Source organism: Monodelphis domestica, chromosome 4 (genome assembly GCF_027887165.1).
Source record: "Monodelphis domestica isolate mMonDom1 chromosome 4, mMonDom1.pri, whole genome shotgun sequence".
In the NCBI taxonomy this organism is placed as follows: domain Eukaryota; kingdom Metazoa; phylum Chordata; class Mammalia; order Didelphimorphia; family Didelphidae; genus Monodelphis; species Monodelphis domestica.
Window position 1 is genome coordinate 83,152,697 of NC_077230.1, and position 26,812 is coordinate 83,179,508.

Here is a 26,812-nt window from a genome sequence, read left to right on the forward strand (position 1 = left end):
AAAAAAATGGAAAAGGGTTATTTCCACTAAATTAGGATATGATTATGCCTCCATTTGGGGGAATATTTATTTCATCTAAAGAATTGATTTTAGTTATCCAGAATCAGGACATTCTTTCCAACTGAATAGTCTTGGGTATACAAATGTTGGAAAATATTTACTTTTAAACTTATGTTTTCTAGACTCTAGACAGAACATTACTTTTTTATGATAATGATTTTTTAATTAAGTGTATCACTGGTTATACATTATTTTCTTCAGTGAATTGTTTCTGCTACCATATCATCTATTTTCTTTTTACTTTTTGATATCTTTAAATGAATATTTAATCTGGGTTATAATTACACAATTGTCTTTGTGAGTCAGGAATTTGAGATATTATAGATCAACTGATCTATAATATTGATTATAATAATGAATTGCTAATCCATAACCAACAGAAATTATTCAAAACTGAATCACATGAAGTTAATTTTAAAAATTTCTTTCTAATTTAAAGGATACTCTTGGAAAACCACCTGCTAAGGAAGTCCCACTTGTGGATCACTGCAAGTATAAGTAAGGTTTCAGTTAGACATATCCATTCATCTATCTTTCTTTTCCCCCAATATTGATTTGTGCATTAGCTTTTGGTGAGTCAGCTCTAGAACTCAAGGCCTGACTAAAATGTAATAGTAAAATCATATTAAGTAATATTTAGCATAGAAATTAATATTTCTTAGAGATATTTAAAGTCAGTGGAGATCTTTACTGACAACTGTCCTAAAACTCCTTTGGACCACAATTCAAGCAAATATTTGTTCAGACTATTTTTAAAATCGGGGGCTAATTATATGGGGAAGAAGAGAAAATCTTATGTTTGTGGCCAAGTTGAAAGCTACCTAGAGGGAGTTAGGGAGCCTACAGCAGAGTTTAGAAAGATGAGGAGGGAAGAGGAGAATAAAAATAGGAAAGACATGATCAGAGGGAGAAGAGAAAGATGAATAAAAAAAAAGTTGTCATTTATGTCCAGAAATATTTAGCTCCAATTTTCTCTTTTCCAGATACCTGTTTAATTTTCGGGGGGTAGCTGCAAGTTTCCGGTTCAAACACCTCTTCCTGTGTGGCTCACTAGTCTTTCATGTAGGTGAGGAATGGCACGAATTCTTCTATGAACAGCTGAAGCCATGGGTTCATTACATCCCAGTCAATACAGACCTCTCCAATGTCAGGTATGGGGGCTTCTGTTAATCAGTTTGTTCCTAATGATTTTACTGTTCCCATTTCTCTCTGAAGGTTTCTTTTTTTTTTAATGGATGTTTTTATTTTTACTATTTTGAGTCACAGATATATATGTTATTTCACTATTTAAAACAATTGAACCTCAAATGGAATTTGATGTGGAACAAATTCATCAGTCATATAACTAGCATATATGTACGAAGTGAACTATAGGAGGTGCTAGGGAAAATAAATAAGAAATAATCTTTTTTCTTAAGGAACTTGCATCCATGAAGAGTCAGTTTTAGACTAGTAGAGATTCATTCAAGCATTGTAAAACAAGACAGCCCTAATTTCTTCAAGAGCAAACACCTCCAACTATCACTTACATTGTCAAAGAGACTTTAAGATGGAGTTAGCAAATTGATATTTTGAAAACTCCAAAGTAAATTTCTAAAAATCAAGTCATTTTTTCATATATGTGTATATATATAATACCTTTACAATTCCATAAAAAAAAGGCTTTTCAAAAGTAAGCTTTAAATTTATTTTTTTAAAAATAGGCCTAGTGATTTCCTGTTATATAAAGGAAGATTCTGAGTGGCCTGAGGCTAATCAGAATTTCAGATATCATTGCTAAATTACCATAGTACCCATAGCTCCCTACTGAACTGGCCACTTCTGCTGGTCTCTTTTATTTCTCTTTTTATCTCTCCCTTCAGTGTTTCAATCTGCTCTTTTCAATCTCTCAGCTTTACCCCAGTTTGCTTTTTCTTCTCTCTGCCTTAATTAATTATAACAGAAAACTGCCTTGTAGTTTCTAGTTCTTGTATTTATTGAATACTGAATTTTGAATTGTCCTGGTCTTTTATTTCATTACAGGTTAATTGAATATATTTCTATGGGAAAAACATGGTCACCCTAAATTAAATTACTTTTAACTTGTTCAGTGACTTTTGTTAACTATTTCCCTATCCCTGCTTTAAAGAGAGCACATGACATCTCACAAGTCTAAAGCTATTTGTGTGTCCCTGTCCTCAATTAGAGTAATTTTATGTCATCCTTATTTGGTATAATTTTATATAATTCTTTCCATATTAGGGAACTTCTACAATTTGTGAAGGAAAATGATGATTTAGCCCAAGAGATTGCTGAGAGGTGAGTTTTATTTCCTTTCTTCTTTCTATTTGCTACCTTCCTTCCTCCTGTGTGTTATTTTCCCTGATTAGATTGTATGCTTCTTGAGGGCAGGGGAACATCATTCTTTTTGATGTAAGTGCTTAATAAACACTTCTTGCTTTGTTTGTTACCCCTTTTATTCCAGTATATTCTGTATCAGGGATTCTTAACCTTTTTTGTGTCCTCTACTCCTTTGATAGTGTAAAGGTTAAATTTAGTGGTTGGACTTGAATTACATGAAATAACGTGGTTTCCGGAATTATTATATCTCTAGTCAGAATTTTATTTACCAAAAAAGAGGGGAAACAATAAAGTAGAGAAATGTGAAAGAGGTTAGAGAAAATACCTATACTACTCCTCAGCCAGGAGGGCTGGTAGTGGAAGCTAGGAAGGGAGTCAGCCTTTTCACTCACCCAATGAAGTAGTCCAGGAGTCAGAATCTAAGCTGAAGCCACCATCCAAGCCACAGTCTCCAGTGAAGTTCCTTCAAAGCCTATCTCTAGGAGACACTCTCAATGAGACTCTACTTCAGGAGACTGCCCCTGAGGAAGGATTTTGTGGCTTTTATGGTGGTTTCCTGTCCCTTGTTCACAGGGGCCAATCGGTTTCCAAATTGTCCAGCACTGCCCAGGGGCAGTGTCTATGGGATTGACTTCTCATCTCTAAAGGTGTTAACTCTCCTCCTAGGATTCACATGTTTCTGAGTTGTCACCCAGTTTGGATTCATACAGTACTGAGTTATCACCCAGTTTAGCACAGGGGTTGCAGACCTCCCCCCACTTAAGGTTAAGTAGAGGTGTCTTCCTTTTGGAGGTGTAAACTCCTGTAGTAAAAGTTTGTGGACTTCCCTTACTTTAGGGTTAAGTATGGGTGTATTCCGCTTTTGTTGATTAAATCAAAAGTAGACAAAGGAGAGTTAATCCTGTCCTCACAATCTAGTGAGGTACTAAGTAGGGGAACTTAAGTTATTGTTAACCAAAGTTTTAACTCGGACTAGGCAAAGGGAATAAAGGATTCCCTTTTTAAGAAGTGTAAACTCAGAATAGACAAAGAGAACCAAGAATATCCTTTCCCAATAGTCTGGTGAAGCCTATGAAATGCTTTTTTTGCCTGTGTTCATAATTGAAAGAAAAGTTGTTTCAACAAAAAGTTAGGGAAAATGAAGATGTAACTTTTTTTTTACACACAAATTCATGGACCCCCTAAAATCTGAAAGAGACCAGGTTAAGAATCCCTGCTCTCCATAAAGATTTCTTAATATTGTCATGAGCATGATTTAACTTCATTCAAGGGAAGTTGCAAAGATTGATCAACAGCCCTCAAGCCTAGATTCTTAAGAGCTGGCTGGGTGAAGATTCTAAGTTGTTAGACAGCTTTTCAACTGTCTGTCTCTCAAGCTGGATTCAACACAGAAGCTGTGAATCTGAGAGGCTCCCTGAATTAACCATCTCTTAAACTGCCTGCCTTGGATTATCATCAAGAAAAGGTTGAGTGGGGTTCCCCCATTCATTCTGGTGGGCAGAGTGATTTGGGTGAGGATTCCTCTACTTCCTGGATCTTTTAAGGACCTTCAACTGGATTTCTTCAGTCTGATCCCCCAAAGACTCTGGAGAGTGTGAGAGTCTGGGCTCCCTGTTTGGACTTTATCCTTTATTTAATTTTTAGATTAGTTTAGTTTAGTTAGATTAAGATTATTGTAGAAACTTTATTGGGTTAAGAATCTGAGTGGGAAATAGTCAGATGGTCCATCCTTCCTTACCATTCCCTTCCTTTTGTTAATAAAATTATTTATTTACTTGTGTGTGTTCCCTTTACTAAACCTTTCCCCCTTTCCCTTAAAATCCCCTTATAACAGGAAGCTAGCTAGTCTATGGTTTGGGAAGTAGTCTATAGAGTCCATGTTCCTGAAATACTCATGAGTAATTCAGTAGAGGAATGAAAGTTGCAAAAAGTGATGTATACCTTTTTAGGGCCTTTCTAAGACAATGCAAAGAACTCTTTCTGTGTGTGTTTTAGAATGAAGATTAAGGCTATCATACAAAAACAAAAATGAAAACAAAACAAACACTTTGGTCCTGACATTAGTAATCTGTAAGACTTTAGCTTTCCTAGGCATCAGATTTTTAGGGGGGAAATTTTTTTTAGATCTCTTTACAAATACATGTGTCTAGATATATTAGTTTTCACTTTCCATTAATGATTGACTTGTCATTGTTGTCATTTTTACCTACAGAGGGCGACAATTTATCATCAACCATTTGCAGATGGAGGACATTTCCTGTTATTGGAAGATTTTGTTGACTGAATATTCCAAAGCTTTGTCCTACAAAGTGAAGAAAAAGAAAGACTATGGCAAAATAACTCCCAAACTTTTGAAAACAGAACTTTAAAAACTACTTTTATCCTTGTGGTAGAATGATTTCATTTGGATATCTTCATGGAAAGATGCAGAGTATCTCCATCATTTGGATGAGATTATAATTGCCTTTGGTAACTTGTATGTTACACACTATCTAATACTAACCAAATAACTAGTTTTCCTTATCTTTCTGCAATCAGAGGCTCAAGAAAATCCAGATTCTCAGAGTCATACAATGATAGAACATAGACTTGGAAGCCAGATTTGTAGTCAGAAGACTTTGGTTTTAATTCTGACTCTGTTTGCCAAGTCATTAAGCTTTTTGTGCCTCAGTGTCCTCATCTATAAAATAAAATAGTTGAATTGGATGCCCTCCAAGATCTCTTCTAACTCTAGTCTATGATCATAGAAGCAACATTTTTCCCTTTAGCTTAAATAGGGACCAAAAAATCAGACTATATGAGTTTTTATTTTTCTGTGTCTCAGATTGGCTCTGTACAATTATGCTTTATTTACTTTTCTATGTAAGAATCCTAATGGTCATTTCATTTATGATCATTGTGAAATGTAAAATGGCTTTTGGAACCTATTGGGCACATTATCCAGAGCAAACAAAGAGCCATTTAGAAATATAATAGGTTTTATCTCTGCTATTTCCCCTGGTTTGATCCAGCTAAGTCTGGCTGATGTATACAAAATATTTGGGGATCATTTACTGAAAGGTATATAGGAATGAAAGTATATATCATGCAATTAATTTTTTTAAACTTTTTTTAAAAATGTAAACTTTTCTGTACTTGGGGAAGATTTTATATTTTTGTGTAGAAAGGTACTAGTTCTTAAATATTGCAGTTGGATGTCTAACCCCTATTCTCACAGGTAATTTTATTGACTTTATATAATCAATTAACAAGCATTTACTTACTATGTGCCAGCTACTGTACTAAAGGCTGGGAAAAGAAAAGCAAAAACAATTCTTGCCTTAAAGAAGTTTACAACATATGTCTAAATAGGTACATACAAGACATATGCAGAGGAGATGGAAGGTCACCTTCAAGAGGAAGAATCTAGCGAGAGGACAAATTTGGTCCTTCCAAACAGTTTCAAGAAGCCATGTATCTGCATCCATGTACCTTTTTAAAAATGGGCAGGATGCACATGCAACACATGCCAAGCTAATGAATCTCCCATTTATTGGAACTGACATCAGTAAGGTTTATCATGAATGTATATTTTGTGAGAAACACCAACAATCCACTTCAGTAAATGTCATCAGCTGAGATTTGTAGCACCTAATACTGTGGGACTCTCCTATAACTCACTTCTATATAGCAAATAATTCTTTCATTGTAAGATCATGTTAGACTCCCAAATGTTTTGTTTTCTTCCAACTTTTTAGATAACAGTGAGATGTCTAAAGAAGCCTTCCCTAATACAATAATGAATTTGGGGCAGGGGGGACAGAAATTATGTGCCAAAAATAAAGCCGTTTTAGCTGTTTCCTGGTCTAGGACAGGTATAAATGACAGCTGAAGGAGCCTACAAAACTACCCACTGTAGCCTGAAAGAGATTAAGATGTAATTGGGAAATGTTTGTTTAGCCAAATAAAAATGTAATACAACATAGATGATCATGTGAATTAAATATCTAGGAGACCTCTAATCCATTCTAGGCCTGGAAGTCTCATGTAGTAGTGGTCAGTCATGTGTCTTAATTTGCCTGTGTGGCAGGTGAGATTCCTGACTGGTGGTAGTCAAGGGATGTGAGGTGTAGGAACTAAAGTTTAGGGAAGGGTTTAGACTGAGCTTAAAAAGCCAGTGGGTGAAGCAAACTGGCCCTCTCTCTACTATTTTTTGGGCTTGTGAAAGGAGCTCTCTGAAAGCCATCCCAGGGGGCTTGGCTTATCTGTTGCCATCTCTGGCAAGCACAAGCCACCCAATCCAGGAACTACAATTTGCAACCTCTGCCGGGGACTTTAAGTTAGGCTGGAAACCTTATTTCTTGCTTTCTTCCTCTTTACTAATAAATACTTATAAACTTAGTATAAAGTCTCTAAGATTAATTTTTATTCATCACAATAATGTTAATTTGTGGTTTTCTAAAGTCAATAGGTATGCTTACCTTTTCTATTTGAATTTGACAACACTGGACTAGGACACTGAATCTAAAAGGTTTAAATTTAAATTAATTAAATCAACTAACTATACCAACCCCGAGTATACTCAGCACTTTGCCTCACCTCACCTCCCACACTATCACTAACTGACCCAAAGACCTAACACACCTGTCCCCCTCAATTCATCTGGATAATGCTTCAGGGGTTGAAGCTTGCTGGGCCATGATGGACAGCATCTCAACAGCCAATTGGTATATTTATCAACAGCCGTCACTGATATGCAGTGGTTTGTGCTGCAAGAGATTCTGCAGGAAACCAGGAGCAGAGGGAAAGTGGCAAGACAAATGTCTAATCCTGAAATAGAGCTCAACAAAATGCCTTACTTTACAGAACTTCAGAAACCCACACTATAGAAATCAGCCTGGTAGCTCCTTATCTAGTGATGTTCTGGACTACTAGAGGTAGAGAACTGTGGAACAGAAGGAGCAGAACAAGATACTTGGATAGAATACCGTGTGTGTGTGTTTGGGGCAGGGGGGCTGTTTAGCACTCCACTAACCCTTAGGGAAAGAGCTCAATAGCCACCTGGGGCCACCCAAAGTCATCTGAGGCAGAGACCAAGACTGCTGAACCATAACTTGCCCAGCCTGAAAGGAGGCTGATACTATTTGGGACTTAGCCCAGTGAACAATAGGGATGGGGGAGTCAAAATACCAAAGATCTCAGGAAGAAGAAAACTCAAAAGAACTCTGAATTTAAGCAGATAAGTTAACAGGGAAAACAATAATAAAAGGAAATATGGCTTCTGGTTCTAATTCAAGCATCTATGGAAAAAAATACTACAAAACAAAGGAAAATCGATACTCTTGAGACACCCAATAACACCTCTGGAAACACAACACTCTACTGTCACTTCTTATACTATCATCAACTAACCCAAAGACCTGAAAATCTGTTTGCTCTTCCCCTTTTTTTCATGGAATGTAAAGAAAACACTAAATCATTACATGCTAATCCCGAGTTATTCAAAAGAAATGAGAATGATGCCAGTGGAATTTATGATGTGTACAGCAAAAATAATGAGCAGAATAGAAAAACTGGAATCTGAAATGTTAAGTTTCATCAAAGAAACAAAAGAATAGATTGGGAAGGCAAACACACAGAGGTGATGGACAAACTAGAAGACAAGCAAAACCAATAACAAGACTATTATTCTACATTGATCATAAAATGCAGAGGAAAAGGAATAATGTGTTCCAAACAATAATGGAGCTCAGGATGATCTATCCTACAAAATGTCCATTTCATAAGTGAAAAAAGATGGACATACAATTAATAAGAGATATTTGAAATATTCTTAGAATGAAAACCAGAGCTGTGGAGGTTATTTGCTTCTTGGACATTCCAGACAACAAAAATACAGAAGGGACAAATAAATGCAGCAGTCAATGACAGCAATGACAGTGTTGGATCACTCAGGCGCTACAAAGGAACCAATGCAAGATTGGGGGGGGGGGGGTGAGAATGGTCATAAGAATAAATGCGCATGCGCCTCCGATCACTAGGTTACAGCGTCCTGCGCAGTCGCATTTTAGCGCCGACCTCGACTATACATATTGAATCGAGGGGCAGGACTTCCTGTGGATTGCTGAGAAGAGCTTCCGGGTGGGTTTGAGAAGCCGGTAGGGAAGTGTATTCTAGAGCCCGCAAGGTTTTTGGAGGTCATCTGGTTTCCTTTTTTTAAACTGATGGAGAAACCGAGGACCGGAAAGGTTAAGTGACTTGCCCCAAGTCCACACATTTAGTAAATGTATGAGGCAAATTTGGAACCTTGGTCAACTTGACACTACTAGTTCACTGCAGTCCTCGATTCCCAAGCACTGCTCTTGGAACCCTCGGGTAAGTGCCGGCTTTGGGCTCGCTCCATCCTCCTAGGACAGACGGAACCATCCTTTCGGGCAATAAATAACAAACGTTTATGTAACTTTTTTTTTCTTTCGGTATTCGGATTTTTCGGTTGTTGGACTTTATTTTTCTTCCTTCCTTTCCCTCTTTCTCTCCCCTCCTTTCTCTAAAGCTTCATTTTTTCTTTTCCTCTCCCGTCATTCCTCTCCTTTTCTCTCCCTATTATCTTTGTTTCTTTTTCTCTTTGTTTTTCCCTTATTCTCCTCTCTCCCTTTGTTTCTTTTTCCCTTCCTTTTTCTTTTGCTGTTTTTTCTTTCCCGTTTCCCTCTTTTTTCTTCCTTTCCTCTTTTCCACTTTCCCTCCCTCCATTCCTATTTTTGTCCCTCCTTTTTTTTTTTTTTTAAATCCTAGCTGCCAAGGCCTTTGTGGCACTAATGTTTGTCATTTGACTGTGTTTTCATAGTACCAAGAAATGGGGATGGAGATACCACGGAAGACTTGTTTGAGAAGAACGTGGGAGGCTTTAGTCTGTTTCCCAAGGGTCTTTGCTGAAGAAAGCACCATTGCAACTGCCTCACGCCCCTCCCCAGAGGAAACTCTGCCTCATCACATTAAGGGTCCAGTTTACCCAGAGACAGGATGGGAACGCCTCAAGGAGCTCCTTGTCAGAGAGTAAATATAATAATACTTGACAATTATTAATAACAAATGTTCATTGGTGAAATTGCAGAGTAGGGTCTTGGATTTAGTGTGATCTGTCATAGACCTTATTAGAACTTTGGGAATTCTAGGCTGTCTCATTCCTAAACTTTTTCCACCTGGCTACTGGTTTTTGTTTTCATATTTGCCCCCTGTGTTTTCATTATAAGATGTATAGATTTTGAAGGTTAGTATTTGTTTGACAAGCCTATCTTAAGTTTTCAAGTGGCAACATCCTGGCATGGTCAATAGCTTTATTAAGAATAAAAGACTAGAAATCACAATTCCTTTAATACATTTATATGACATGGTCTGACTCAGGAAATTAGAAAAGTTTCACAGATTTACAGTTTCCTATAATTTACAAATAGGAAACTAGAAGAGAGTCTAGAAATGATCTAATTCAATCCCATCATTATTAGATGATAAAAGAGAAACTCTAAGAAATTAAGTCATCTGCTCAGTGTCCCACAGTTGGTAAATAATAGAACAAAGATTTATTGTTCTTGGCTCCAATTTTTCTCAGAATTGTGATTGATCATCTGGGATTTAAAAACATGAAATTTTGAAGCTGGGAGAATCATTAGAAACAATAACTCCTTTGTTTTATTTGAAAAGATTGAGAAGGCCTAGCAAAATTATGTATTAATAAATCTCAGTTGAACTTTTAACTCTTCACTCTTAGTAGTAGTTGTATAAGTGAAGATAGTGTAAGAACACTGGATTTAGAATCTGAAGATCTAAATTCTTAACCTAGCTCTGCTTTATATGGAAACTTTGGCTCTTGATGAGGATGAAGAGTATCACTTTTTAAAGTCCCCCTGAGGGAGGAGGGGTGTGATTTTAGAGATGATAGAGGACACCTTTTAGTATAGGTTGAGTGAATTTGAATATGTTGTAGAGCAGTTGGGCACCAAGGGATGGACAAGTTGATGTCTGAGATACTGGTCCAACTTAGATTCTGCTAGTCTTTGATTGCATATGTGAATCTTGGCATATCAATTCTTAAGTTTGTGTTTATTTACTTTAGTTTCTTATTTGTAAAATGAGATTGGACTAGATTATATCAAAGATTTTTTTTGCCTTTATATCCTAAGATAATTTGATATTCTTGATCTTTAAAATGAGAATTCCTCAGCCTTCTTGACTATAGAATATACAATCTTAAATTGGAATTAAAGCAGAAATTTCCATTTTTACATATCTGAGCAAGGTGGTATGCTGAAGAATTTCATTAAAACCTCTTTACAAATGCAAATACAATGTAGATTTACACTGCAATCTTATTAATACAGATTTCAGAAATTTGCAATCACTAATCTGGATCTGTTTTTTTTCCACTGAAAAAAAAAGGGATTGGATTAGATGACTTGTTTTCATAGACTCCTCCCAATTCTAAATCTATTATCCTTTGAGCATAGACCAGGCTACAATTTGTTTTTTCATTAACCCCTAGGAAAGGATCTTCTAAGCAATAGAAAGGTAATGAAAAGTGGAGAAAGGATCCTTTAATTTACTTAAGAGTTAACTGTTCATAAAAATTAAATGCTTTAGTTGCTTACAGATGTACTAAGCGGATTTTGCTAATTATGGGTGAATCTTTTATATGTTTGAAAAAAAATCTGTAATTAAGAGTTTTTCTAATTTGTATTAGTTTTCCCCTGCCATTTAGTCTGGATTAGTGCTATTTTTTCTTATATGTTTTGTACAGCACAGAGTACCCAGTAAATACTTAACAAAAGTTAAATAAAAATATTCAGATTTCTTTTTATTCTCCTGGATTTGGGTCCTATATACAACATTCTGAAAGCTCAATTATTCTGGTCAGTTCCCACTTTAAAGTTGAACTTCAAATAAGGGAAATATTGGATTCTCTAACAAAAATTCTTGATAATTTTGTTCTGGAGTGATTCCAGAAAGGATGATCAAGAGCACTTAAAAACAGATTTAATTACATTTAAGTACCTTTTAATAAATTCTATTGAGAGCCACAATTAATAGAATATAAGGTTCTTAGAATTTAGAAACTGCTAGGGAAGTTGATTTGTAATTTCCAAGAGTTAAGCCTAAGGAACTTTTTCTTTCATTGATGTTTTAGTGAACACCAACCAGTACCACAGGAAATTGACTATATTTTCAAAGCAGCCACTACAGGGGCAATCGTTGGTTGGATATATGGGGGCATACCTGCTTTTTATCATGCCAAACAGCGTTATATTTCACAGAGCCATGCAGAGATTTATTACAGCCGATTTGATGCTGTGGTATGTATGTATGTATTTATTTATTTATGAGTGATGTATAAATAGGATTTGGTTGCTAATCAGTTTTGGGAATTGTATTGCCAAATGGTTTTCTACCTAGTTAATGTGATTGGAAATATCCAGTCCACTTGGATATTGGACTGATGTGGGAAAGGGGAGTTGAGCTGACAAGGACAAGAAAAGGGAAAATCTATATTTACTTAATTAATAATAGGAAATAGAGATGTAAGTAAATGTAGAGTATTTGGGCAGAGTTATTTCAAATGAGGCTAGTCTCTTCTGCAAATACCTCATTCATTTTCAGTCCTATTTTTGCTTATTATATAGTCTTCTGCCTATACCACCTTTCTGAGTCTCCTTCATCTTTCTAAATCCTATCTTTCAATTTCCAGGAGTCGTACTCTTCCATGAGCATCCCAGACCATATGAATTTCTTCTTGCTCAGATTTCCTGTAACACTTTAGGCTCTGTCACAAAATATACTTACTATCTTCTTTTTTCCTATGTGTATGTCATCTTCCCAACTAAAATTCCTTGAGGGCAGGAAGCATTGTCTTAATTGTATTTCCCACAGAGGCACTCAGAAAATATTTATGATTGTCATTAGCATTTCCTCATTTTTTTCTACTACTTGATAGAAAGGTCAGTTAGCCACAGGTCCATAATCAGTTCACTTCCTGGCAAGTATATTTAACAACACTATATGAAACATTGTTAATTAAAAATATACTGTTCCTCCTAAATTATTTGTAACATAGTTATGTTGTAGCTAATTGGTCACATTGTTAGCTTTAAGAATTAGTGGCAGAGAAAAACCCAGTTCCCTTGGTCAAGATAATGATTCTATAGACCCTCTTTTTAGTATAGTTTAAATATATATCACATAGGAGTACCTACCCAATTTGTTGTTCTCTCTTCTACCACAGTTTTAAGTATAGAAAAAAATCTACCAGGCAACTAATCAGACCTTCTATTTCAGCAATCTGCCCAGCGAGCTGCCATTCGAGGGTTCATTCGGTATGGCTGGCGGTGGAGTTGGAGAACAGCCTTGTTTGTAACTATATTTAAGTAAGCTTTTTTTTAATATTGGTGAGACTATGTTATCTCAGAATACATTCAGAAAAGCAGTTTAAAAAAAGTTTTATTGACATATATTTTAAGCCAATTGATATAGTGACCACATCTGATAGTATTTGCCACTTTATTTTTTAAAAATTTATTAAATTAATTAATTTAGAACATTTTTCCATGGTCACATGATTAATTTTTCTTGCCCTCCCCTCTTCCCACTTCCCTCCCGTAGCCAACAAGCAATTCCACTGGGTTTTACATGTGTCATTGATCAAGACCTATTAGAAATATATTAATATTAATCAATAATTATATAATAATATAATAATAGAAATATATTAATATTAATTAATAATTATATAATAATATAATAATTATGTTAGAAATATAATAATATTAATTAATAATATTATTAACTGTTAATAATATTATTAACATTTGCACCAGGGTGATTCTTTAGAGTCTACATCCCCAATCATATCCCCATTGAACCATGTGATCAAGCAAATGTTTTTCCTCTGTGTTTCTATTCCCATAGATTTTCCTATGAATGTGGATAGTGTTCTTTCTCATAAGTCCCTCAGAATTGTCCTGGATCATTGCATTGCTGTTACTTACTTTCTCTCTTTAACAATTCTTAAGACAGAAGGATAATGTTAAGTGGTGGTGCAGAGTCACATAGCTAGGAAGTGTATGAGGCCAAATTTGAACCTAGGTCCTCCTGATTCTAGAGCTAGCACTCTGTCCACTGTGCCACCTAGCTGCCCCTATGTACCACTTTCCAAATGCTTAATTTCCTCATTTTCAGCCTCTAAGTTAGCGTCTTGTGGAGGAACTTGACAAGTCAACAGTGATAGTTTTATTTTGCAGAGTCCACATTATAGGGCCATGGTCTATAAGAACTCTGAAGCAGAATAGAAAAATGATGAAGAGTCTTCTGGAGTAAAGTTAATGAATGGAAATAATAACCAATTCCTTTCCTTAATAATAAGTAATATTATATATGCACATATATAATAAGAAGTAAGTGGATTGAGACATTTATGTTCATAATGTTAAGAGGATTCTGTCAATATTCTCAAGCTTTTTTTCTTGCTTTTTTTCTGAACCTCTCTAGCACAGTGAGCACTGGTCTGAATGTATATCGAAATAAGAATGCCTTAAGCCATTTTGTTGTTGCAGGAGGTAAGACTTTTTTTTTTTAATATGTCTCGTATGTAATGTTTCATGATTTTATGATAGTGAAGGGCATTTGAAGTTAGGCTTTCTGGATCTGATCTCTTGACTTGAAACTGCCTCAGAACTTCAGTAATATAAAAGGAATTTGTGAGACTTGCTGCATATATGATGCTTTGATGAAAAAATGTTAATAATTCAGACTGAAATTACATTGGTTACTGGAGTAGAATAATTTAAATGAGATTAGTAGAGCACAGTTACCAGGTACCATATTGTAGCATAGTATATACGTGTCTATGTATTTTTATATATATCATATAGCTTTGCTAAATGCAGTGTGGCATTGAATCATGGGCTATATAGAGTGATCTACCTTATTATAGTGGTGAACAGCTTATCCATAGCTAGGAATGACTGCAGACACCCTATAAATTTGATAAAATCTGTAGAAGACAAATACTTGAATAATAAGAATTCAAGTAATCTTTATAAAGTGGTAAAAATAAGCAAATTCTCTGACTTTTTTTTTTTAATAACAAGAACAGAGCTCTCATTTTTTAGAAAGGTAATACATATCCCTGAAGGGCATTTGTAAGCATGTTCATTCATTCAGCAAACATTCACTAAGTACCTTCTGTGTTCAAGGCACTGAGCTAAACATTGTATGGGAAACTGGAGTGCCCAAGGAAGAGAGCTTGTCCTCAAGGCGCTTATGATTTTATATGGGAAATAATATTTTTTCCTTATGGTTATTTTTGTAAATGAACTAAGTACCATAAAATCAGGATAGAGAAAGCACTATAGTTGAGAGAATATCCAGTTAGGAAGATCAGGATAGGTTTCTTGGAAGAGATGGTGTTATTTGAACTAGGCTTAGGGGAATGGAGAGTGTATCAATAAGATAAAGAGAGGAGCATTTTTTTTTTTAAAACCCTTACCTTCCATCTTGGAGTCAATATTGTATATTGGCTCCAAGGCAGAAGAGTGGTAAGGGCTAGGCAATGGGGGTCAAGTGACTTGCCCAGGGTCACACAGATAGGAAGTGTCTGAGGCCAGATTTGAACCTAGGACCTCCCATCTCTTGGGCTAGCTCTCAATCCACTGAGCTACCCAGCTGCCCCCTGAGGAGCATTTTTAACAAAGAGAAAGTGAAGAGGTCTGCTGGAGAACTTATTGTCTCATTAGGCAGAAAACATCCATTTGTAAAGTAATTAAATTGAATAAATTAATGAATGAAAAAAATTATTACACTTAACTGGGTGCGTTTTGCCCTGTGCTGAGTTCTGAGATACAAAGATTTTAAAAAATCTTTCTAAGAGATATCCCTGTTTCAAATTGCTTACAGTTTATTTCCAGGAGGTAATGTATACATATGCAGAAATATTCAAAATTGATACAAGGTAGTTTGCCAGGAGGGGAGGGTCTAGTCACTGGGGGGATTAGGAAAGCCTTCATGTAGCACTTGAGCTGAACCTTGAAGGTATAAACCAAAGCAGACCAGAATTTAGAAACAAATCAGCAGTCTTTAGTGGTAGTCTCTCGGTGACCGAGAATGACGATTGTCTTTGTGCATTATCATCTATTGATGTACCCTCATGTGGCTTTGGAGTCCAAAGGCTGAGGCGCAGAGTCTGTGGCACATGGGGCCTGGGACGCCAGTTGTTACGGGAGGTGTGGCTGTGGCCTGGTGTCGGCGTTCACGCGCAGCGGCAAGACGTCGACGTTGCTCATCTTCAAAGGTGGTGGCGGCATGGTGATTGTGGGTTCGCCAGCTGCTTCTGAAGAGGCAGCGAGTTCTAGTTGCTTTGGTGTCATGCCAGCCCACTTCAAGTTTAACTTTAGCTGATCCTTGAATCTTTTCTTTGGTCGGCCTTGTTTCCTGAGTCCAGCTGACAGTTCACCGTAGAATACCTGTCTTGGTATTCGCTGTGGGTCCATGCGGATGACGTGTCCAGACCATCGTAGCTGGGTTTTGAGGACCAGGACTTCGATGCTGGTGGAGTTGTCTTTATTAGGGATTTAAATGCATGGGAACAACCTGATCCTGAAGCATTAGAAGTACTCATTGCCTCGTCTGGCATAGGATCCTTCCGTAGCAGACAAATATAAAGCAAACAGATCTATAAATGAATACCAAATGATTGGCTGGAGCTGTGACTCCACCCACCTTTCTTATCTCCTGGGAACCCAGGTGTGAGATAATGGTTCAGTCTTTGTAGCCACAGACCATACTAAGGGATTTGGGGGATCCTAGCTGATTGGAGTTGATTTAAGAGAGTTCCAGGGTTGCAGCTGCAATAGTTCAGGCTCAGTTCAAAAGGTAATGGCATCTGTGAGTGAACAAAAGTGGTCCCTGAGGCTTACTCAATCTCAGTCTCATAGAAGGGCAGATAGGCCTTAATTGATCAGGATCTAGTGAATTTCCACAAAGGAGACTAGGGATTCTAAAGTCTGGTGAGCAGCAAAGGCATTCTAGGCATGGAGCTGGGAGGTGGAATAATGTTGATAAGTTGCAATAAGAAGGCCATATTGCCTAGATTGTAGAGTGCAAAGTTCTTGTCTACAAGAAAAGCAAAAACACTATCTCTGGCCTCAAGGAGCTTATGCTCTAATGGGGGAGACGTGTGGGTTTTAAAAATTAATAATCAACTAAGTATATTTTATAAAATTTTATTAATAATAACTAAGCAAAAGAACTGCCTGAACTCAGCCCGGTCACAGGTCAAAGAGAGAAAGAGGGAGGAGTTACCATCACTTAAATACAGTCATGCAAAACACCAGAACCCAGGAAAAGGGAATTTTGGGAAATGCTAGGGACTTCTGGGGGATGATGTCCAAAGGCATAAAATCTCCATTTATACACATGGAAAAAAATTGTATTTTGAAGATATATACAATGAAAATGGAAGGTTATCCCAGAGGGAAGGCACTAACAGTGGGAGTATAGGAAAGACCTCCTGCAGAAGGTGGGATTTGAACTGAGTTTTGAAGGAAGCCAGGGAAGCCAGCAGGAAGAGGTGAGAAAGGGGAGCATCCCACAGACATCCAGTGAAAAGGTACTTTGGAGATGGATTGTATCAAATGTGAAGAACAGGATGAAGGCCAGTGTTGCTTTATTCTGGAGAGCATGAAGGGTATATAGTATAAGAAGACCTGAAAGAGAGTAAGGGGCCAGGTAACAGAGGGCTTTAACAAAGCCAAACAATGGATTTTATATTTGATTCTTGAGGTAATAATTGTGAGCCACTGGAATTTCTTAAAAGGTGGTGTGTGACACGGTCAGATTTTAGAAAATCACTTTGGCAGCTAAATGGAGGATGGATTAGAGTGGAGAGAGATTAATAGATTAATAGTCCCCGGGAGAGATAATGAGGGTCGGTACCAGAGTGGTAGCTGTGAGAGTAGGGAGAAGGGTACATATACAGGAGACATTGATATACAGGAGACATTGTGAAAGGAGAAATAGCAAGGCTTGGCAACAGATTGGATATGTCTGGTGAATTCATGAGAAGAGTTAAGGGTGACACTAAAGTTATGAGCCTGGTTACCTGGGGGAATGGTGTTGACCTTGATAATAATAGAATTGGGGGAGAAATTAATGAGTTCTCTTTTAGATATGTTGCGTCTGAGATGCCTCTGGACCTTCAGGATATCTAAGTGGCATTTGGTGCTGTGAGACAGACCTCAGGAGAAGGTTAGGGCTGGATATATAAATTTGGGAATGATCTACAGGGAGATGATACTTGAACCCATGAGAGCTGATAAATTCACCAAGCAAGATAGTATAGAGTAAAAAGAGAGAAGTAGGCCCAAGACAGAGCTTTGAGAGATACTCTAGGGAGTGGGACCTGGGTGAAGATACAACAAGGGATCCTGAGAAAGGGCAGTCCTACAGTGACATGATAACCTAAAGAGGAGAGGGTACCTAGAAGAGGGTGATCAACAGGATATCTTCTTTTTTCTATATGTAAATGTTCATGTTATCTGCTGTTTGTCAAGTTTAGACAGCCTCTCCTTCTGCCCTTGCTTCTGTTCCCTTTATCTATTAAAATTTTTTTCATTTATTAAAAAAGTTTTTGAGTTCCAAATTCTCTCCATCCTGCTCTTCCGCCACTTATTGAGAAGACAAGTGATATATCAGTTAGTTATACATGTAAAGACATGTAAAATGTATTCAAATTTAGCCATGTTTGTTTAAAAAAATCCACACAAAGTGAGAAATGAAAAAAGTGAAAAAAGGCATGCTTCAGTCTGCACTCGAATTCATCATTTCTCTCTCAGGAGTTGGAGATAGCATTTTTCATCATGTGCCCTTTGGAATTGTCTCAGATCATTATATTTATCAGAGTAACTCAGTCTTTCATAGTTGATCTTTCTGTATACAGTGACTTCCTGGTTCTGCTTTCTTCACTTTGCCTTAGTTCATTTAAGTCTTCTCAAGTAGTATTCCATCATAATTGTGTATCATAGCTTGCTCAGCCATTTCCCAATTGATGTGCTTCCCTTTAATTTTTTCTATTCTTTCCACTTAAAAAAAGAGCTGCTATGAATATTTTTGTATAAATAGATCCTTTCCCCTTTTCTTTGATCTCTGGGCTCAGACCTGGTAGTGGTATTGTTGGGTCAAAGATTATGCACAATTTTATAGCTCTTTGGGCATATTTCCAGATTATTCTCCAGAATATTGGACTCCCTATGTATTTTTAAAAATGCTTCAGTGACCCCCACCTTTACTTTCTTTTCTTCCTTTGGCATTATTGTTATTCATTCTTCCCCTTTTTCTCTTTCCCAAAGCCTCCCAAAATAAAACAAAACAATTTAAAAACTCTCCTTTGTGACACATAAGCTATACAAACCCATCCACGCTGTCTTTAATCTAAGTTTTCTTTTCTTTTTTAAAAATTTTATTTAATTAGTCAATTTAGGACATTTTCCCTTAGTTACAAGAATCATATTCTTTCCTTCCCCTCCCCTCACCCCTTCCCGTAGCCAATGCACAAATCCTGTGGGTTTTTCATGTGTCCTTGAATCAAACCTATTTCCATATTATTGATGTTTGCACTGGGGTGATCATTTAGAGTCTACATCCCTAATCATATCCCCATTGACCCATGTAATCAAGCAGTTGCTTTTCTTCTGTGTTTCTACTTCCACAGTGTTTCCTCTGAATGTGGATAGTGTTTCTACTTTCACAGTGTTTTCTCTGAATGTGGATAGTGCTCTTTCTCATAAATCCCTCTGAGTTCTGGATCACTGCATTGCCACTAATGGAGAAGTTCATTACATTCAATTGCACCACAGTGTATCAGTCTCTGTATATAATGTTCTCCTGGTTCTGCTCCTTGATCTCTGTTTTCTTAATTGTCAGTGCAGCATCTTTTATTAGAATGTACGGTTAGTATATCATCTCTATTTCTTTATAACCTCAAGTGATCTTTTGACAAACATTTTGCAAACATTATAACAGTATCTGAGTTATCAGGGGGACATAAGGGAGACAGTGCTGGACTTGGATTTGAGATATGTCAGCATAAATCCTCTCTAATTTTTAGTTATAGTCAAGGGCCAGTCACTTATAATTTCATAAACCTCAATTTCCTTAGCTATAAAATCTAGATAATGCACTTTGAGGATTGTTGTGAAGAAAGAACTCTGTGAACCATATCTTACTGTTTATGTAATAGTGTGAGTTATTTACTTCTGAGCCCTTTTTTTCTAACAGTTTTTGCATTTTCCCATAAGGGTTAGTTTAATTTGGACAGTCTTTTCAGATTCTTTGTAGAATTTTGCCACCTTTTGATCTTCTGCAACAGATAATGGCTAAGAGTTACAATCATCTTTTGGGGTGGGGATTTGCAAATGCTTACCTGACTGACAATACATAATGACCAATGAAATTATGTTTCTTATTTTTGGATATGTGATTAAAAACTAATTCTGTCAACACCTTTATTTATCTTATCAAGGAAAACCTATCAGCCATCTTTTTATTCAGTTGCAATTTCCCTTTGTCTTCAGCTTTCAATTATAGTGAGAACTTCAAGATAGACTTAAAAATTCTTCAGATGATACCCTATGGCTGCAAGTCATAAAATGCCACAGTCTATGAAGAATAAGTTTCAGGGGTCATCCAAAAGTCAATGAAGGGCATGAATAGCCTTCAGGATATTATTAATGAAGAATTGTGCCAAGGAGGCAGCATAAAGAGAATTGGAAGACTGTTAAAGGAAGTAGACCAGGCAAGTATTGAGAGTAGAGGCTAACATAGCCTGCATTCTAGGAATGTTCCTGGCACTTTGGTAGTCCCCTCTAGAGAGTTTATATGGGTACCTGAATAAAAGTCACATGGGATAAGAAACAAACCCTAAGCTACTGAGACACTAGTGATACAAAGACAGTGATGAAAGGCCTTACCCTCAAGGAACTTGTATTCTAATGGGAGAGACATTTTGCATAGATTCAGGTATATACAAAATACATATATGTAGGACAGGTAAAGGGTAACCTTGGAAGGGAAGGCCCTATCCATTGGACAGTGGGGTTGACCAGGAAAGGCCTCCTGCAGAAGATCTTTGAAGTAACCTAGAGGCAGAAGTGAGGAGGGGAGTGCATTGTAGGGATGGGGGGCAACCAGTAGAAAGTGGGGAGATGGTATGTGAGAGTGTTGTGTGTGGGTAGCAGCAAGAAGGACAGTTTGACTGGATTGTAGAGTGTAGGGAGAGGATAAGACTGGAAAGGTAGGATAGGGCCAAGTTGTGTTGAACTTTAAATGCTAAACAGATGATTTTATTTTATCCTAGAAGAAGATAATAGAGTTTATCAAGTAGGAGCTGACACAATCAGGCTTGCACTTTAGGAAAATCACTTTGATGTCTGAGTGGCAGATGAAGTGGAGTGGGGTGAATCTTGAGCAATAGAGACCAATCAGGAGGCTGTTGTAATAGTTGGGGTGAGAGGTGATGAAAGCCTGAAATTAGGTGGTGAATTGGTGATAATCTGTATCTTTGGATGTTACCAACACTGATGAGATCACAGATTCCTTCTTGTTTTGTATAGTTCCTGATTTTTGAGGTGTAGTGTAGCATAGGGGATAGAGTGCTGGATACAGTTAGGAAAAATCTAAGTTGAAGTGCTTCCTGACCCTTTGCCTTCTCATTCCAGGACTTCTGGCTCTTCTGGTACTATTACTTTTCTTGTATGATTTTCTGAAAAATGGCTTCAGGGGCTTTTTCTCCTCATGTTTTTGTGGGAAGCCAGTGATTTTTAGGTTGTCTCCAAGTTCCTCGTTCAAGCCAGTTGCTTTGGGTTTTTTTAGAAGCTCAGTTTCCTTCCTTATATCTTTTAAAAAACTTTTTCTTTTTTATTATGAATTTAATTGTCAACTAGACATGATCATTTCATGTTCATGGATAAAAAGTTCAGAATAAAAATAGGATAGTATGTGAAAATGAACTTTTAAACATGCTTTCCAAAATTTTGTTTTAAAAGCAGTATACTGTAATGGATAGTCATGAAGACCTGGGTTTAAGTCTTGCCTCTGTTATATATTAGCTATATGACACTGGGGCAAGTAACTTGACTTCTCAGGAGTGAGTGGGATGCGAGCCCACTGACTCAAAATAAAAAAACAAACAAACCCCAAGACTCTGAGTTACAAAGCAGCAAGCTGGTTTTATTTTACTTCTGGAAGAGGGCCTCTGCAACCACGATATAACTCAGTTGGGAGTTACCTGCTGAACTTGAGGCAGGTATTTAAGTATAGTTTCAGGGGTAGAATTTTCCTCATGCACAATCTTTTTTTTTTTAATTGTTATGGATCCTTTTTTTTTTTTAATTTTTATTTGGTCATTTCCAAACATTATTCATTGGAAACAAAGATCATTTTCTTTTCTTCCTTCCCCACCCTCCCACCACCTCTCCCATAGCCCACACGCGATTCTACTGGGTATCACATGTGTTCTTGATTCAAACCCATTTCCATGTTGTTGGTATTTGCATTAGAGTGTTCATTTAGAGTCTCTCCTCAGTCATATCCCCTCCACCCCTGTAGTCAAGCAGTTGCTTTTCCTCGGTGTTTTTACTCCCACAGTTTATCCTCTGCTTGTGGGTAGTATTTTTTTTTAGATCCCTGCAGATTGTTCAGGGAAACTGCATTGATACTAATGGAGACGTCCATTACCTTCGATTGTACCACAATGTATCAGCCTCTGTGTACAATGTTCTCCTGGTTCTACTCCTCTCACTCTGCATCACTTCCTGGAGGTCGTTCCAGTCTCCATGGAATTCCTCCAGTTTATTATTCCTTTTAGCACAATAGTATTCCACCACCAACATATACCACAATTTGTTCAGCCATTCTCCAATTGAAGGGCATCCCATCATTTTCCAATTTTTGGCCACCACAAAGAGTGCAGCTATGAATATTCTTGTACAAGTCTTTTTCTCCATTATCTCTTTGGGGTACAGACCCAGCAGTGCTATGGCTGGATCAAAGGGCAGACAGTTCCTTATCACCCTTTGGGCATAGTTCCAAATTGCCCTCCAGAATGGTTGGATCAGTTCACAACTCCACCAGCAATGAATTAGTGTCCCTACTTTGCCACATCCCCTCCAGCATTCATTACTTTCCATAGCTGTCATGTTAGCCAATCTGCTAGGTGTGAGGTGATACCTCAGAGTTGTTTTGATTTGCATCTCTCTGATTATAAGAGATGTGGAGCACTTCTTCATGTGCTTATTAATAGTTTTGATTTCTTTGGCTGAAAACTGCCTGTCTCATGCACAATCTAAACACTCAATCCTGTCCTCCCCCTGGCTCATGATCACCTTCCTCAATCTAATCCTGACCCTGTTTGCACACCTCTCAAAACCCAATCAGCCATGTACACACCAAGCCAAGTTGCAGGGTAGATTTAGCCTATGTGGCTGAGGGGAGAGGTGGTGGTGGTAGGGGACGGGACATGCAATGAAGAGTGGTTGGGGTGTTGTTCTTGACTGAGTACTTCTTGACCTGTTCTATGTAGCAAATGTGCAGAAAAGAGAAAAGGGGGGAAAAGGGAGGAGGAGTGATTAGGAGGATTGCTCTAACCTATTCTAGCTGGTAAACCCAGCATGAGTCCCCTTCAGTAGCCTAGGCAACTAAGATTGTAAATTGTAGAGAAGGTGCCAAAATGCATTTGGAGGGAATTTCTTCTGGGAGTTCTCCATGCCAGTGAAATCGCAAATCTGATCCCTGACCTTGACATAACAGTTTCAACTTTTGGTGGGAACCAAATTGCCCTGTTTGTGATTTGCTGTCAAGAGGTCTCAGAGTGGTAAGAAGAATGAGGTGTAGAAAGGATGAGATGAAATGCCTGTGTGGGATCAGGAGGTCTAGAGAGCTGAGAGCAACCGAAAGTACTTTATTAAAAGTTACATCTACTTTTATAGGGGGAGAAAGCAAGTTGGGGATTTTGCACAAGTTTCTACTTACATAATGAATGTAAATTTAAAAAAATGATAAAGTGGTGCAGTGTAATCTAATTTACATCATCAAGTCTACATAGTGTTTTCTAGAGATCATAAATCAGCATGTAACTACCTAGCTTAGATTCCCAAGGAAATACATACATCAGTGATTTTTCAGGGTGAGAGGGAGGGGGGAGCTTGAGGCAGTGGGCCTTGGGGTGAAAATTTGAGATACGTAACAGACTAAAGCTGCTTTATGGCTCCAGGTTGTCCTTAATAGGGTGTCAGGTTTTTTGCCTTCCATGTCTCCAGATCTTTGCTCAATGGAGTTTTGAGCTTTGAGCTCTACAATTTGTTTCTGAACCTTCTTTTGTCTTTTGTGTATTTTAAATATTTTCTTGATGTTCTTTTTTTTTTGTCTCTTTCACTATTCACTAAATTTTCCTTCATTCTTTATAGAAGCCCTTCATCATAACAAAGTAGATTTAAACACTATAAATCACCACATTGGCCATTTCTGAAAACATAAATCTCATTCTATACCTTAGTTCTATCATCTCTTTGTGAAGAGACAAGTCTCTTGTATCTTTCTTTCATTTTCTTATTTAACTTCCTTATCATTCTGGGCATTCTTGTGGTAATTCCATTCTTATATCTGGAGGGCCAGTTGCCATTATTTTCAGGATTATTTCCTTCTGGAAACTTCTTCAATTCCTTTTATTCATAGTATTTTTTCATTGTATCCAGAACTCCTTTCTGTTTTCTTCATTTGCTTGGCACTTCTCTGTCCCAGTCAGCTTTTCCTTGTGACAAAGAGAACAGTTAAGCACAACCACATACACAGTGACCCCATCTAAAATACATGCAACCTTTTGTATCCCTACTTCCAAAAGAAGGAGGGAGGGAAATTCCTTTATCTCTTCTCAGGCATCATATTAGAAATGACAATTATGTAGTATTCAACTTCATTTAAGATTTTACTTACATTTATTGCAATTATATGTTGTTTTCCTGGATCTGCTTGCCCTTATGCATTATTCATACATGTCTTCACATGTTTCTCTGAATTCTTCAGTCATCATTTTTTATGTTGTAATAATATCCAATTATGTGAATCTACCACAGTTTTGTTGAGCCATTCCACATTAATGGTTAGATTGTTTTTTCTAGAAATTTGGCATGAAGGGGGAAGAGAAAAAAGATACTGAGAAGGGAATATAAATGAGGAAAGGTTTATCTATTTTTTAATGATAGGAGAGACCTGAGCATATCTGCAGGCAGAAGAAAAAACCAGTATCAAAGTTAAAAAGAGGCAGCAAGGTGGATCAGTGGATAGAGCACTGAGTCTGGAGTTAGGAACATCCAAGTTCAAATCTGGTCTCAGCTATTGTCTGAGTTCAAATCCAACATGAGATACTAGCTGTGTGACCCCAGGCAAGTCACTTAATCTCTGTGCCTTAATCCACTGGAGAAGGAAATGGTAAATCACTCTAGTATCTACCAAGAAAACTCTTGACACTGTGGTCCATGAAAAGTCAGACATGACTAAACCATAAATAAGAACTGCAGCTAAGAGAGAATGAGGATAATTGATGGTTTTAGACTAGATATTCTCTAAGTTCTCTGACAGTTTTCAGTATCTATGTAATTTTGCAGTGGAATATTCTGGAGAGGACGAGAGGAATTTTGGACCAAAATCACAGAGGAATGGATTAGTCTTGGGACAGAGAATGGCCTCCTCATTCTCCGAGACCATAAAGGAGAAGGAGAGAATGAATCAAGGCAGGGAGGAGTTTTGGGGTGGTTTTTTTCATTTGTCTTTTGATGTGGAGAGAGATAAATTAGGTCATCTGAGAATAGTATAGGTGAGAAGAGGAAGGCACATTTTGCTATGGTTATAAGATTCATGTTCTTTCCTTTCCCCCTCCCCCCCTTCTCGTAGCTGACACACAATTCCACTGGGTTTTACATGTGTCATTATCAATAATATGGAAATAGGTCTGAGCCCATTTTAGCAGGAAAAAAATGTGAAAAAAAATGTGTGAGATGACAGAGACCTTTAATTCTAATGTTTAATGTAAAATCTGCCTTTCTTTTCTGCTTTTTAATAGCTGCTACTGGAGGTCTTTTCAGATTTTACTTGGGTCTGAGTAGTATGCTGGCTGGTGGTTTGTTTGGAGCCATTCTGGGGTAGGTTTTACATGGTTTGTGTCCAAATTAGCATAATTTTAGTTAATGTGTCAAATTATGATATATTTCCCCCAAATAAAAATTAAATCCTTAGATCATTAGAAGATCATGACTCTTAGAGCGATAGAGTCACTTTTAAGCTATATGCTTAGGCACAAAATGATAATACTAATTCAATCTGGTTTTTTTTACCTCCGTTTCTTCTCTTGACAGTGATGGAAGTGATTCATATTTAGAGGTAGTTAGGTGGCTCAGTGGATAGAGAGCCAGGTCTAGAGGTGGGAGATTCTAGGTTCAAATCTGACTTTAGATACTTGATTGCTGTGTGGCAAGTCACTTAATGTCATTTGCTTAGCCCTTACCACTCTTCTGTTTTGGAACCAATACTTGGTATTGAGTTTAAGGTATGGGTTTTTTTTTAAGTGATTTATATTTAAATACCACTGACTATTGAAACAAGTAGAAACAGAGTTTGAACTAAATGGTTTTTAGTTTGGACATAGGAAAAGAAATAACATCCTTTAAATTAATTTTTGTTTTATTTTTGAAGAATGGTAGCTGCCAAACTAGTAGGATAAAGTTTGTTCAAATGTGTGACAAAAGCTATTTTTATTAGATTGTGTAATAATTGTCAGATGGAAGTTACTTTCTGTTAGATTCAGAAAAAAACTACTTCCTTCTTCAATCAAACTTTAGTTAAATTTACTTCTTCAAAGACATAATTATTGTCTGTTAGATAAAATAAAACCACATAGACATAAACAAGTACCAGTCTGAATTGGAGCAGATTGGAGCTATTTGCATAAATGTAGAAGAATACTAAAGAAAATCTGGACTGCAAAATCACAATCTGCTTTCACTGTGGTCAGATGGAAATAGTGCTGGATTTAGAATCAGAACAGGATCTGGGTTTAGTGCCAATATGTCTGAATTATCTCATCTTCAAAATGAGAGGGTTGTTTGAGAGAACCTGTAAAGCCCCTTTCAATTCTAAGTCTATGATCTTTTCAAAGAGCCAGTATTTTATTACTTAAAGTTTTGTGAAAGCCAACAAATTAAAATTGTTATGAACATCACACTCTAATTATGCACTGATATAATATTTTTTTGAGATATGAATTCAAGGGATCCCCAAATTCCAATATAAAATAATTACTTACTTTCTGTCTTAGTAACAGCTCTAAGACAGAATGGCAAGGGCT

The 26,812-nt window shown here is 37.1% G+C and overlaps 2 protein-coding genes across 4 annotated transcripts in view; both read left to right on the forward strand.

The window, feature by feature from the left end:
* POGLUT1 (protein O-glucosyltransferase 1) overlaps positions 1-6,787 on the forward strand; it is a 51,075-nt gene extending 44,288 nt beyond the window's left edge. For both annotated transcript variants that reach the window (XM_016433480.2, XM_001370062.5), the window contains exons 8-11: positions 500-558; positions 1,044-1,211; positions 2,302-2,358; positions 4,613-6,787. In XM_016433480.2, the coding sequence (XP_016288966.2) occupies positions 500-558; positions 1,044-1,211; positions 2,302-2,358; positions 4,613-4,769 (441 nt within the window). In that variant the 3' untranslated portion in view covers positions 4,770-6,787. The remainder of the gene's footprint in view (positions 1-499; positions 559-1,043; positions 1,212-2,301; positions 2,359-4,612) is intronic.
* A 1,708-nt stretch (positions 6,788-8,495) lies between these two features.
* Positions 8,496-26,812, forward strand: part of TIMMDC1 (translocase of inner mitochondrial membrane domain containing 1) — a 30,256-nt gene continuing 11,939 nt past the window's right edge. The window contains exons 1-6 of one of the 2 annotated variants that reach the window (XM_007493731.3): positions 8,496-8,754; positions 9,224-9,432; positions 11,558-11,723; positions 12,703-12,791; positions 13,912-13,979; positions 25,532-25,610. In XM_007493731.3, coding sequence (XP_007493793.2) covers positions 8,668-8,754; positions 9,224-9,432; positions 11,558-11,723; positions 12,703-12,791; positions 13,912-13,979; positions 25,532-25,610 — 698 coding nt within the window. In that variant the 5' untranslated portion in view covers positions 8,496-8,667. The remainder of the gene's footprint in view (positions 8,755-9,223; positions 9,433-11,557; positions 11,724-12,702; positions 12,792-13,911; positions 13,980-25,531; positions 25,611-26,812) is intronic. The other variant, XM_056793494.1, reaches the window with a different exon arrangement.